This window comes from Ahaetulla prasina, chromosome 14, assembly GCF_028640845.1.
Source record: "Ahaetulla prasina isolate Xishuangbanna chromosome 14, ASM2864084v1, whole genome shotgun sequence".
Lineage (NCBI taxonomy): Eukaryota > Metazoa > Chordata > Lepidosauria > Squamata > Colubridae > Ahaetulla > Ahaetulla prasina.
The window spans coordinates 15643186-15656769 of NC_080552.1; the positions used below are offsets into that span (position 1 = coordinate 15643186).

Sequence of the window (13584 nt, forward strand, 5' to 3'; positions counted from 1 at the left end):
CTTCTGAATGCAACATAACACCCTAACTACTTAGTATGATAGACTCGCAGGGCCAGCACAACATGCAACATGTCTACACTGGTGTAATATAATATCATGTAATGTTATGCACATATATGTATAAAGGGTTGTGTGTCTGTTGGTATGATCTATTGGGTTAGGGTTTTTTTTCTTCTTTCACTCGTGAGTCATCGACATGTATTTTGTGTTTAGGGGGGGGCTGCACTAAGGGAGGCTCATCCAATCTCATTGTACACATGTTGTGCATTGACAATAAAGGTTTGAATTGAATTGAAAGTTGGCTGGGTGACTTCAGGCCAATCCCTAGGAGACTGGGAGTTCTGGTCCCGCCTTAGGTATGAAAGCCATCTGGGTGACTTTGGGGCAATCACCAGGGGACTAGGAGTTTTAGTCCCGCCTTAGGCATGAAAGCCAGCTGGGTGACTTTGGGCCAATCACCAGGAGACTGGGAGTTCTAGTCCTGCCTTAGGCATGAAAGCCATCTGGGTGACTTTGGGGCAATCACCAGGGGACTAGGAGTTTTAGTCCCGCCTTAGGCATGAAAGCCAGCTGGGTGACTTTGGGCCAATCACCAGGAGACTGGGAGTTCTAGTCCTGCCTTAGGCATGAAAGCCATCTGGGTGACTTTGGGGCAATCACCAGGGGACTAGGAGTTTTAGTCCCACCTTAGGCATGAAAGCCAGCTGGGTGACTTTGGGCCAATCACCAGGAGACTGGGAGTTCTGGTCCCGCCTTAGGTATGAAAGCCAGCTGGGTGACTTTGGGCCAATCACCAGGAGATTGGGAGTTCTAGTCCAGCCTTAGGCATGAAAGCCATCTGGGTGACTTTGGGGCAATCACCAGGGGACTGGGAGTTTTAGTCCCGCCTTAGGCATGAAAGCCAGCTGGGTGACTTTGGGCCAATCACCAGGAGACTGGGAATTCTAGTCCAGCCTTAAGCATGAAAGCCATCTGGGTGACTTTAGGCCAGTCCTTTTCTCTCTCTTTCTCAGCCCACCTGTCCTCACAAGGTTGTTGTTGTGGGGAAATAGGAAGAGGAAAGTGTGTTGAACATGTGCTCTGCCTTGATTTATTTGAAAAAAAAAATGATAATACAATTGGGATACAAATAAAGAAACAAACCACTTACTTTCCAGGGGTTTCATGATGGGTCACAGGAGTTGTGGAGATCGTCTTAATGTTTCCTGCATCTGTGGAGTCAAGGTAGAGTCAAAGTCTCAGAAGAGACATGATAGAGAGACAATAGAAGAATAACCCACCGATGTTGCGAAAATGCACCAATTTGGGAGCATTTATCTGGTTCTACCTTCTAACAACCTCAGCTTCCAGATGATTTTTGCTATAGGTCAACAGCCCTTTGAAGAATACAGGAATAAATTGTGGGAAGGGTTTTGTCAGAATCCCCAAAGGATCCATGAAGTGGCTGCAATTCTAACAAGTCTATTCACGGATAATAATACTCAGTTGTATCAACCATCAAGTATAGATGACCTTTGGGAGGATCAGCAATAACTTGGAAATCCTGATCTTCTTTTTCTTCAAGGTTCTGGGACCTCAGGAAGTCGGCAAATGCCCCTTGCTTTTGCATCAGTTCTTGCCAAGAGCCCATCTCAGAGACTTCTCCATTCTCCATCATAATGATGTTGTCCACCTTGGGTAGAATGTGGATGGTGTTGGTCACCAGGACGCGAGTCTGGAAAGCAAGAGGACAATCCCTGAGGTACTGACCAGTAGCTTTCAGGTGTCAGATACAAGAAGAGGACGGACAATCTGGGGAACTCCATAAATTACTGAAACTGTAAGTCGTAGACTCTCTCACCATTGCCCGTGATCAGTTGTGGTCATAAATCGATGATTATCTGTATGGCATCAGATCTTGTTCAGATAATTTAGGACAGTTTGGAACACCAAGTACCTTTTCCTTCAACAAGCCGTTTGGTCCAAGAACTTGGTTGAAAATGTGCTGCCCAACTGGAACGTCCACAGCAGAGAGGGGATCGTCCAGTAGGTAAACTGAGGCATTCGTATAAACTGCACGAGCCAGACTGAGCCTCTGCTTCTGTCCTCCAGAAAGATTGATGCCCTACGGCAGCATAAAAACAGTCCTCAGTCACCTGCCAGTATCCCTCTCACTGTAGATCAGTGGTCACCAACCAGTGGTCCGTGAGAAAAATTATTTGCATTTTTATATTGCACTAAATAGTATTTATCTTTTTAAAAAAATTCATATTAGTGGTCCACGGGATTTAAAATTATGAATTTAGCGGTCCCTGAGGTCCAAAAGGTTGGTGACCCCTGCTGTAGATCATGCTAAAGCTAAAGCTTCTGGGGACAGGATTAGCAACCTTTGGAGGGTCCCAGTTTGACTTACCCAATCTACACAGATTGGGAAAAGAGCTCAAATGTTTATTTCAAATAAACAGAAGTTGTTTGTCCTGTGGAGAACTTGGAACTCTTTGAGTGCAAAGCAGATGTCCTATGAGTTACAAGTCCACCAGTAGAGGAGTTCTGTTGTGCCTTGCCCGCCCCCACTCTCCGCAGCCGGGCCCCTCTCATCTCCTGTTATCTCAGCCAGAGACTGATAGTGCAGATGAATGGCCTGGCATGCCTCCAGCCCCCAGTCCTGGCACCATGCCCGGACAGACTGAGCAAATAAACCTCTCCCCCACAACATGTGAACATGAGGAGCAGGAAACCAGTCACGAGCTGGAATTGCCGGCAGCTGGAGGGTGGAGGGATCCACGCTTCCGGAGAATGGAGAGGCGACGTCAGCAAAAGAAAGGGAGGGGCAGGCCTGGATAAGTGCTGAGTCTTGGAGCCACACTCCATGGCCTATATAAAGGATCTGCTTTCTGGCATTCCTTAAGTCAGGCAAAGTCTAATCTGGTTGCTGAAGTCACACCTTGGATTCCTGCCTGCCCTGAGAACTCTGACAGGACTTTGGCAAAGCTGCAGAGGCTTTGTGGTCATGTTTGAGACAGACTTTCCAGACCGGCCGTCAGAGGAGGAGTGGGACACGACAAGTTCCTTTATTTCATTGGGGCAGGGAGAGAAGAAGAAGAAGAGGAAGAACAAGAAGAAGAGGAGGAGGAGGAGGAGGGGGAGGAGGGGGAGGAGACGACCAACTAGATAAATTAGCTAGATAAATAATACAGTAATGATCCAAGAACCTTCTCTCCAATTTCTGTCTGGCTTCCAGCTGGAAAACCGTCTATGTCAGGCTGCAGGGCGCAGGCTTTGACCACCTGGTTGTACCACGTCCTCTCCATTTTCCTCCCAAATACGACATTGTCTTCCACAGAAGCATTTTGTATCCAGGATATCTGGGGAACAAACGCTATTGTGCCCTGTGAAAAGAAAAGCAATTGTCACCAGAACTTGAAAAAGGACTTTGGTAAGGAGACAGAGAGACATGGAGGTCAACTTCCATCTGCTGAAGTCAAGGTTTATCTGTTTCCCAAAAGAGGTCCTACCGAGCCATTCTTGAGTTCCAACAGAGATGATAACTTCTTAAAAGTAAAGGTAAAGGTTCCCTTCGCACATATGTGCTAGTTATTCCTGACTCTAGGAGGCGGTGCTCACCTCCGTTTCAAAGCTGAAGAGCCAGCACTGTCCGAAGACGTCTCCGTGGTCATGTGGCCAGTATGACTCAACACCAAAGGCGCACAGAACGCTTTTACCTTCCCACCAAAGGTGTCCCTATTTTTTCTACTTGCATTTTTTATGTGCTTTCAAACTGCTAGGTTGGCAGAAGCTGGGACAAGTAATGAGAGCTCACCCCGTTACGCGGCGCTAGGGATTCAAACTGCTGAATTGCCAACCTTTCGATCGACTAGCTCAGCGTCTTAGCTACTGAGCCACCATGTCCCTATTAACTTCTTAAGGACGCCCCCCCCAAAAGCCCCATTTTTAAAGTGGTAGATCCCCCGATAGAAAGCCACCACTGAAGTGACTCCAATTACTAAAACTATGACATGAAACACTAGAATTACAACACACAGATACAAATAAACTAAATCCTAAAGCAGATTGGCCCGGTCTGGTTGACCTTCCAAAGTGGTCCTCAGTTCCCAGAGTTCCAGAGCCAACGACACCATCGCTGAGAATTCTGGGAGTTAAAGTCCACATATTCAGCTAGTGCTTGGGTTGGGGTAGGCTGACCACACCTTGAATAAATTCTGTGTTAAAGTGCTTTTACCTTCATTACTACAGAACCTTCAATCCTTTGCAGCTCACCAAGTAATGCTGAGAGCAGGGAGGATTTCCCAGCGCCCACTTGACCCACCACGGCATACAGACTGCCCCGAGGTACGGTAAGATTTATCCTATAAAGGTAAAAATGTACATCTTAAGTCATCTTCAAGCCGTATTGTGGGTGGAAAGAACCTGGCACCAGGCAGACTAAATTCAAGGTGGAGATCTGGAAATAATAGCAATAGTAATACCACTTTGACTTACATACCCCTTCACAGTGCCTTTACAGCCCCCTCTAAGCAGTTTACAGAGCCAGCCTACGTATTTTCCCCCAAATAATCTGGATCCTCATTTTACTCACCTTGGAAGGATGGAAGTCTGAGTCAATCTTAAGCGGGTCAGGATTGAACTTCCTGGCAGTGGGCAGCCTGCAATACTGCATTTTAATCACTGCACCAATGCAGCTTCCTTCCTTCCTTCCTTTTCCTTGTTTTCTTTCCTTCCTTCCTTCCTTCCTTCCTTCCTTCCTTCCTTCCTTCCTTCCTTCCTTCCTTCCTTCCTTCCTTCCTTCTTTCGCAAGGAATAGCACTTAGACTTATATACTGCTTCAAAGCCCTCTCTAAACAGTTTTACGAGTCAGCCTATTTTCCTCCAACAATCTGGGTCCTCATTTTACCCACCTCGGAAGGATGGAAAGCTGAGCCAGTCTCAAGCCTTCAGAATCGAACTCCTGACAGTGGGCAGAGTTAGCCTACAATATTGCATTCTAACCACTGCGACACCACAGTGTGGATGTTATGAATTGAGGCAGATTAAAAACACGGGTAGTCCTCAATTTACAACCATGGTTTAGTAACCAAACTTACAACGGCACTGAACAAAGTGACTTCTGACCAGTTTTCACTCTTATGACTGTTCATGGTCACGTGATCATAATTCAGGCGCTCGGCAAGTTGGCATGTAGTTATGACATTGTACCAGGGTCATGTGATCACCATTTGTAACCTTCCCAGCTATCTTCCAACAAGCAAAGTCAACGGGGACGGGGGGGGGGGACTCAGATTCACTTAACAACCACATGATCGACTTAACGACTGCAATGACTCGCTTAACAACCGTGGCTAAAAAGGGGCCAAACTCACTTCACAACTGCCTTGCTTAGCAATGGAAATCTGGGGCTCAATTGTGGTCGTTAAGTTGAGGACGACCTGTGTTATTGGCCACAGGAATGGGAGACCTTGGCAAACCAGTTGCCTTTGTTGGTATTTGGAAAAGACCTTGAGAGATTGGTTCAATAAGTGCTGTCAAGGGACGGATCAGATAAGAGACAGCATAGCCCACAACTGGATAACAGGCAAAGCAAAAGACTCAGATGGAACCAGGGGTGGGATTCACCCGGTTCGAATCAGTTCGGGCAAACTGGTAACTCCGACAATCAGCTGAGAGCAAACCGGTTTGCTCCAACAATCAGCTGAGAGCAAACCGGTTCGCTCTGACAATCAGCTGGGCCCGCCCACCCACCCCTGCATTATACCAATCTATATTTCTTTTGTTTGAAGCTCAGCTGATAGGTGCGGCAGAGCTGAGCGCACGCTCAGCGAACCGGTTGTTACACCGGTTGAATCCCACCACTGCATGGGACCTTCCCTAGTTTCTTTGGCTGTAAAGGAGGAGAAGCGAATTGTACTTCCACTGAACCGCCAAATTTTACCTATTTAAGCATGGACTGCCTTCTCTGCACCAGCCGAAAGTTCCATTTGTGACAATGATGGGATTTGGATCTAGCAGAAAAATGCATTAATCAACACATACTCTGGGATGTTGGTTTACTTTCTATATTAGTCAGAAAAGAACAGGTGTTTTCGTATATAATTATGTGAATTGTATGTGTCTGCTTAATTCTCTTTTGTCAAGTTCTCACCATGTGCTCAACAGCAATAATGGCAGTTCTTGACTTAAGAGCATCCATTTTACGAGCGTTCAAAGTTAGGATGACACTGTGAGAAGTGACTTAAGCAAATCCTCAGATTTACGACTGTCACAGTGTCCTCCCAGTCACATGACCTAAATTCAGGCAGTTGGCCACCAGCACGTGTTTAGGATAGTTGCAGTCTCCCAGGATCCCATGAAGGTCACAACAGGGAACTGGATTCATTTAATGACCACACAATTCACTTAACAATCACAGAGATTCACTTAACAACCCTGGCAGAAAAGGTTGTAAAATCAAGTGTGGAGTCAGTTAACGATCGCATCACTTGGTGATGGAAGATCTGGTTCCAACGGTGGTCGTAAGTGAAGGTCTACATGTATCTGCGCTCCCATTCCTTATTGTTCTGACCCAGCGCCCCAAACACGACAAACCTTCTGACGTGAACTCAAAAGATTCCTTTATTAGGAATGCCAGCAGCCTTGGCAAAAAGTTTCTCTTGTAGACTAACACATCTGTCTGGCAGGGAGATGAATAGCTGATTGCCACACCTATTTATCTCCACTCCCTGCTTTTTAATCCCCAGACCTAGGGTGGGGCTTCGTTAGCAGGGATGGGTCTTCCGTCCCAAGGATCAGCCCATAGATTTCCACTGCTCTCCTCTCCTCTGCCTTCTGAAAAGCTGTGTATCTGTTGTGTCTCGTCCGATCTCACCACAGCCGGGGCCTTCTTATCTGCTTCCGAACACGGAGGAATGTCCTAGTATGCCTCCCGGCCCCAGCCCTGGCTCCATGCCCAGACAGGCTGAAGAGGAGGAAGTATCTCCAGCCCCCAGCTCTGGCTCCATGCCCAGGCAAACAGAGCAACTAGACCCCTCCCCCTCCTCCACAGCATGTGAGCCTGAGGGAGGTCAATTGCCAACAGCTGCAGACTGGAGTGACCCTCGCGTCAGAAGACTTGATAGACCGAGGCGACAGAAGGAAGGGAGGGGCAGGCCTGGATAAGTGCTGAGTCATGGAGCCACACCCCATGGCCTATATAAAGGACCTGCTTTCTGGCATTCTCTGAGTCAGGCAAAGCCTAAACATATCTTGCTGAAGTCACTTTCTGGTCTCCTGCCTGCCCTGAGGACTTTGCTAGGACTTTGGCAGAGCTGCAGAGGCACGCCTGATTCGGATTTCCCTGACCCGGCCGTCAGCGGAGGAGTGGGACATGACAGTATCAGGCACTGGACCCAGTTGTTCCTCCTCTTCCTCATCAGCCACCTCCAGACTTGGGGGCTGTTGACTCTCCATCTGAGGGCTGACAGATGGCCCAGGCTCCACCTCTGTCTCTCTCTCTCTCTCTGCCAGCTCCATTCCCCCTTCCCCCTCAAGTTGCCTTGATGCTGACCCTGGCTCCCACGCCTCCTCGTCCTCTGATTCAGCTGCTGGAGGGGCCAGTGGCTGACAGGCCACAACACTTATTCATCTTTCTTGCAAGCTCTCACATCTGTTCACGAAGGTTAGTCCCTTGAGGGATTGCACCGGCTAATCTGGTCCCACCCAATTTGCATGACGTATCGATGAACAGGCTTTAATTCTCAGAATAATCAATCTTTTTTACACTGGTTGGAAATTCTAGACCATCCATTGGGAGGATATACAAAGCTGATACTTACTGCGGTCCGAAGACTCAACATCCACCTGAGCTTGATCTAATTCTTCAAGAGAAAGAAAGGTAGCTAAGCGATGGATGGACACTTTTGCCTAGAACAAAATACATGTTGACGCCAGGCAGTTCAGGAAAGGTTTGGATGGGAATCCCCAAAGTGATTAATAGGGACCCCCAAGGGGTCAACGAGACCATCCAAACGGTCAATAAATAGTTTGGAGGTCAAAAGGGAGCCAGTAAATGTCTAGGACCATGATGGCGAACCTATGGGATGCGTGCCACAGGTGGCACACGTAGCCATATCGGTGGGCACGCAAGCTCAGCTTCAGCGTGCATGCACGTGCCAGCCAGCTGATTTTCGGGCCTTCTGGGCCCACTGGAAGTAGGGAAACAAGCTTTTTCCTGCCTCCGGAGGGCCTCGGGGTGGGGAAGATCCATTTTTTGCTCTCCCCAGCCTCCAGAACCTTTCTAGGAGCTTGGGGAGGGCGAAAATGGCCTCCAGTCTGGAGGCCCTCCAGAGGCCCGTTAGCCAACTTCTGGTGGGAGTGGGGGGGGGGGGGAAGGGGGTGGGTATGTGCACATGTGTGTGGCAGGGCAAATAAAATTATGGATACGGGCATGCATTTGTGTGACACCCCCCTCCTGCCCTGCTCCTGGCACGCAATGGCAAAAAGGTTAGCCATCACTCGTCTAGGAGGTCAGTAGGTGGTCTATAAAACATCAAAGGTCAGCTGGGATCAATTAAGTTTTTGGGGTTTCTGTAGAGGTCCAACCCAGTCTGTAGACCTAAAGATGAGATGATTAGTGGCGAGACAGTAATACTCAAGGTATTGGTAGGGTGGTTCTAGATCCTCCTTCCTTTGCTCTTGGACCTCCAGGCCAACCATCAGGAAGATGAACACGGAGAAAGAGCAAGATGATTTCTTCGGAGTTGACAACATGCTTGAAGTGATTGCCTAACACCGGGGTCGGCAACCCGTGGCTCTGGAGCCACATGTGGCTCTTTCATCTCTCTGCTGCGGCTCCCTGTCGCTGGTCAGTGCCACAATTTTGGGAGGAGCTTCCAGTTAGGGTGGGAAAGCATGGTGGGCCAGGAGGAGACTCTATGGCAAGGGGCGGGTTTTCCGTTCGGCTCCACAATTGATAGGGCTTTTGGTTAGGACAGGTAGAGGAAAAAGGGTACCACACTAGGAGGAGACTCTAGGGTGGGGGAACAGGACTTCCGGTCGGCTCCAGAATTGAACGAAGGCTTCCCGTTAGGACCTTTGTGGCTCATTGAGTGTTTAAGGTTGCCGACCCCTGGCCTAACTGGAAGACCACTTGGAAATGCACAACTGGAGTGCCTGGAATGATGACCCACCACTTGAACTGACGCAATGTAGCCGAAGCAACTCACCTGCACAACAGCATTAATGGAAAATGGGAGGAAGGAATGAGCAGTATTGAGAATGTTGACCAAGCTAAGAGAAACAAAAGCTTTCTTAGCATCCAAGACATTTGTCTTATCTGACAATGTGTAGACCGCAAAGACGATGAATGAAATCTGTAGAGAAGCAACCAGAGAAGAGGTGAAACCCTCTCAAAACCCTATCACATGCCATTTTTGGGGAGGTCAATCTGCACGGCTCACCAGAAAAGTAGATGACTGGAAAGACGCAAGAGAAGCTGAGAAGAGGAACTGCGACATCTTGAGAGCTTGAAGTTCTTGAGTTCGGATGCCCAGCACTTTGCTTATGAAGTTCTTCTCCCAGCCATGAAGTTTGAGGACCTTCATGTCACTGAGGATGGTGCTGGTCAGCCTTGCACGGCTGTCCTTGTACTTTATCTGAGCTTCCTGAAAGAGGGAATTCAAGTTTGTAGCACCAACAGGACAATTGGAATTGTAATACTTAGCAGTACTTCTAATGATTCACAACATTAGAACATGGACTTCTGCTCAGCCCTGACCGTTTTTGCATTTCACAAGCTCTGAAGTTGAACCCCACCTCCCAAGCATGTGTTTGACCTTGGTTGGTTGGAAGATCCATCTTAGAGGATTCATATTGGTCTTATTTCATTCAGTTATATTCGTTCTTAACGGATCCTTTTGCTTTGTTTTACATTGTCCCAGCTGGCATGACTGAAGCGATTTACAACATTGTAAGTAAATATATAAGGAAAAACACAAAGCGCTGCCAAAAATTCATAGCGGGACAGAGGTTGTCTACCTAAAACATTGAAATTACCCATTGGGGTGCACCCAAAGTTGGCCAACTTCAGGGTCAAACTTTTTATTAAAACCTGAGGTGGGCTGCTGGGGGTTCGCAGGGGTTTGGGAGAACCTCTAGCTAAGATTCTGTGCAGTTTGGAGAACCCCCAAATCCCACTCCTGGCTGGCCCCACCCACTCAACCCCTCCCAGGAGTTCCCACTGGGCCCATTTTGGATGCAGGGCACACGTGGAAGCTTGGGAAGGGCGAAAAACGGGCCTACCGGAAGTTTGGGAAAGCCAGAAACGGGCCTGTTTCTGGCCTTCAGAGGGCCTCCAGAGCCTGGGGAGGCATTTTTGTCTCCCAGAGGCTCGAGGAAAGCCTCCGGAGCCCAGGGAGGGCAAAAACATGACCCCTGTCATGGTGCAGGAAGCTTATTAGGCCACGCCCATCATGGCCACCATGCCCACTATGGCCAGGAGTCCCCATGTGGCCCGTTTTGAATGCAGGTAAGTGCAGGGCGCGTCTGGAGGCTCGGGAAAGGCAAAAAAGAGGCCTACCGAAAGTTTGGGAAGAGGGCCTCCAGAGCCCTCTCAGAGGTTCAAAGAAAGCCTCCGGAACCCGGGGACGGCAAAAATGCACTCTCCGCCGTTGTGCAGGAGACCGACTAGGCCACACCCACCCAGCAACCAGGCAGAGAACCCCTTGCTAAAACTTTTGAAGCCCCCCCCCCAATTAAATGTACTTATTTTCCAGAAAACCAAAGTATTTTACGCCCCATACCTGGAGCTGGCTTCTCTTCTTGCTGATCCCAAAGTTCAGAGGTAAGAGAACTAAAAATATGATAACAGCAGACAAGGCAGAGGGTCCGAGGAGCTAGTGGATGCAGAAACAACCAGAATGTTAAATGAGGAGAACACAGACTGCTTTTGTGCATCTCTTTCTATCGAACAGCAAGGAAATGGCATCGGAGTTGAAATATTCAGGAAAAAGATAATTAACGACCCAAGTCTGTTCTCTTGAGCTGAGCTTTTCACCATTTTTAATGAGCTAATGGAGACATCTAGTGGCCAGGTGAACAGAACCCAAGAATGATTCAATTATTTGAATATCAATATAAGAGCCATGGTGGCGCAGTGGTTAGATTGCAGTACTGCAGGCTACTTCTGCTGACTGCCGGCGGCCAGCAGTTCGGCAGTTCGATTCTCGCCAGGGTCAAGGTTGACCTTCCATCCTTCCGGGGTGGGTAAAATAAGGAACCAGATTGTTGGGGGCAATAGGCTGACTCTGTACACCGCTTAGAGAGGGCGGTAAAGCACTATGAAGCGGTATATAAGTCTTAAGTGCTACTGCTGTAGTTGATTGGATGTTGCATTAGGAGCCCTGGTGGCACAGTGGTTAGAATGTGGTTATTGCAGGCCGACTCTGCATGCAGTCTGGCGTTCGATCCTGACTGGCTCAAGGTCAACTCAGCCTTCTGTCCTTCTGAGTGAGGTGGGTAAAATGAGGACCCAGATTGTTGGGGGCAAGATGCTGACCTGTAAACTGCTTAGAGAGGGCTGTAAAAGCACTATAAACCAACATATAAGTGCTATTGCTGTTGCTATTTCAGCATCTGAAGGAGGAAAACTCCTCCAGATCTATGAATAATATATAAAAAAATGACTGTATATGGAGGGTATCAAGATATGGCTTATGTCATGATGATTTAGCTTCACAACAGTGTGTGAACTGCATCGTTATGCATTAAAAAGGCATTTGGGAGGGCAATGATCAAAGCCAACTGCACTACAGCTAGTCCTGCTTTTTCAGGAGGCAACTGGACTTCCTTTTTTTTTTTCTTTGAAGATGTTTCTCTTCTCATCCAAGAAGCTTTTCCAGCTCTGACAGGACGGTAGGGAAAGGAAGGATCCAGTCAGAGCTGAAGAACGTTGCCTTCATTCATGGCATTGTGCCATTCGGGTTGTTCGGCCATTCGGCCCCAAATCCTCTTAAAATCAGACTGGTTAAAAATGGTGCTTGTGTTAATCCTTAGAAGACTGTAAGGTGAGCAAAAATGCCAAGTTTTATTCTAGCTTTCTTTCCACTAAGAAATTCTCCACCTCATCCACTCTAATAATCTAGGCAACCGAGTCTAATGCCACCTAGTGGTGAGTTTCTAATATTATACTATCCATCTAGTCAAAACCTGTACAGTGCAATTCTCGAGTTACAACAGTGGTGAAATTAATTTTTTTTACTACTGGTTCTGTGGGCGTGGCTGTGGGCATGGCTTGGTAGGTGTGGCAGCGGATGGATACTGCAAAATCTCCATTCCCACCTCACCCCAGGGGAAGGATACTGCAAAATCCCCATTCCCACCCGACTCTGGGGCCAGCCAGAAGTGGTATTTGCTGGTTCTCCAGACTACTCAAAATTTCCCCTACCGGTTCTCTGAACTACTCAAAATTCCAGAACCTGTCAGAACCTGCTGGATTTCACCCCTGAGTTACAACCATTCTTTTAATGACAGTTCAAAGTTCTTCAGTTCGGTTCTTGGATGGGAAGCGAAACATCTTCAAGGAAAAACAAAGAAAGGTCCAGTTGTCTCTTGAAAAAGCACCTTTGGGACAGCCGTGACCTGGATGACTGAGAATCTCCATAGACAATCAGAGTTGTGGGGTTTGTTTGTTTTTTTACCTGCCAAAGGAAGACAAAGCAGATGACAATCCGGATAGGAGCAAGCCAAGTCCCATTAAAATAAATAATTAGGTCCATCAGCTTCTGCACATCAACAGATACCAGGTTGACAATCTCGCCCACAGATGTTGAATTTTTTGCTGCATTGGACAGGACCAAGATCTACAGGACAAAAACCAAATCTTCTTTTTAATAGGAATCTCTTCTCCTATTACAGCCACTTAATACAAATAATAATAATAATAATAATAATAATAATAATAATAATAATAATAATAATAATAATAATAATAATAATATCATCATCAGAGTTGGAAGGGACCTTGGAGGTCTTCTAGTCCAACCCCCTGCCCAGGCAGGAAACCCTACACCATTTCAGGCAAATGGCTATCCAACATTTTCTTAAAAATTTCCAGTGTTGGAGCATTTACAACTTCTGCAGGCAAGTTGTTCCACTTATTGATTGTTCTGTCAGGAAATTTCTCCTTAGTTCTAAGCTGCTTCTCTCCTTGATTAGTTTCCACCCATTGCTTCTTGTCCTGCCTTCAGGCGCTTTGGAGAATAGCTTGACTCCCTCTTCTTTGTGGCAACCCCTGAGATATTGGAACACTGCTATCATGTCTCCCCCAGTCCTTCTTTTCATTAAACTAGACATACCGAGTTCCTGCAACCGTTCTTCATATGTTTTAGCCTCCAGTCCCCTAATCATCTTCGTTGCTCTTCTCTGCACTCTTTCTAGAGTCTCAACATCCTTTTTACATCGTGGCGACCAAAACTGAATGCAATATTCCAAGTGTGGCCTTACCAAGGCATTATAAAGTGGCACTTAACACTTCACGTGATCTTGATTCTATCCCTCTGTTTATTTATTTTATTGACACAAAGTAATTGTGTCATAGAGCTGATGTCTTGGTTGGGT

General features: G+C 47.3%; 1 protein-coding gene across 6 annotated transcripts in view; it reads right to left on the reverse strand.

Annotated features, from left to right (window-relative positions):
* ABCC6 (ATP binding cassette subfamily C member 6) overlaps nt 1–13584 on the reverse strand; it is a 54668-nt gene that overhangs the window by 20488 nt on the left and 20596 nt on the right. For all 6 annotated transcript variants that reach the window (XM_058157120.1, XM_058157119.1, XM_058157121.1 and 3 more), the window contains 11 exons: nt 12666–12827; nt 10770–10862; nt 9429–9632; nt 9195–9341; nt 7806–7893; nt 5927–5996; nt 4220–4346; nt 3192–3368; nt 1937–2104; nt 1513–1714; nt 1151–1211 (listed from right to left, as the gene is read on the reverse strand). In XM_058157120.1, coding sequence (XP_058013103.1) covers nt 1151–1211; nt 1513–1714; nt 1937–2104; nt 3192–3368; nt 4220–4346; nt 5927–5996; nt 7806–7893; nt 9195–9341; nt 9429–9632; nt 10770–10862; nt 12666–12827 — 1499 coding nt within the window. The remainder of the gene's footprint in view (nt 1–1150; nt 1212–1512; nt 1715–1936; nt 2105–3191; nt 3369–4219; nt 4347–5926; nt 5997–7805; nt 7894–9194; nt 9342–9428; nt 9633–10769; nt 10863–12665; nt 12828–13584) is intronic.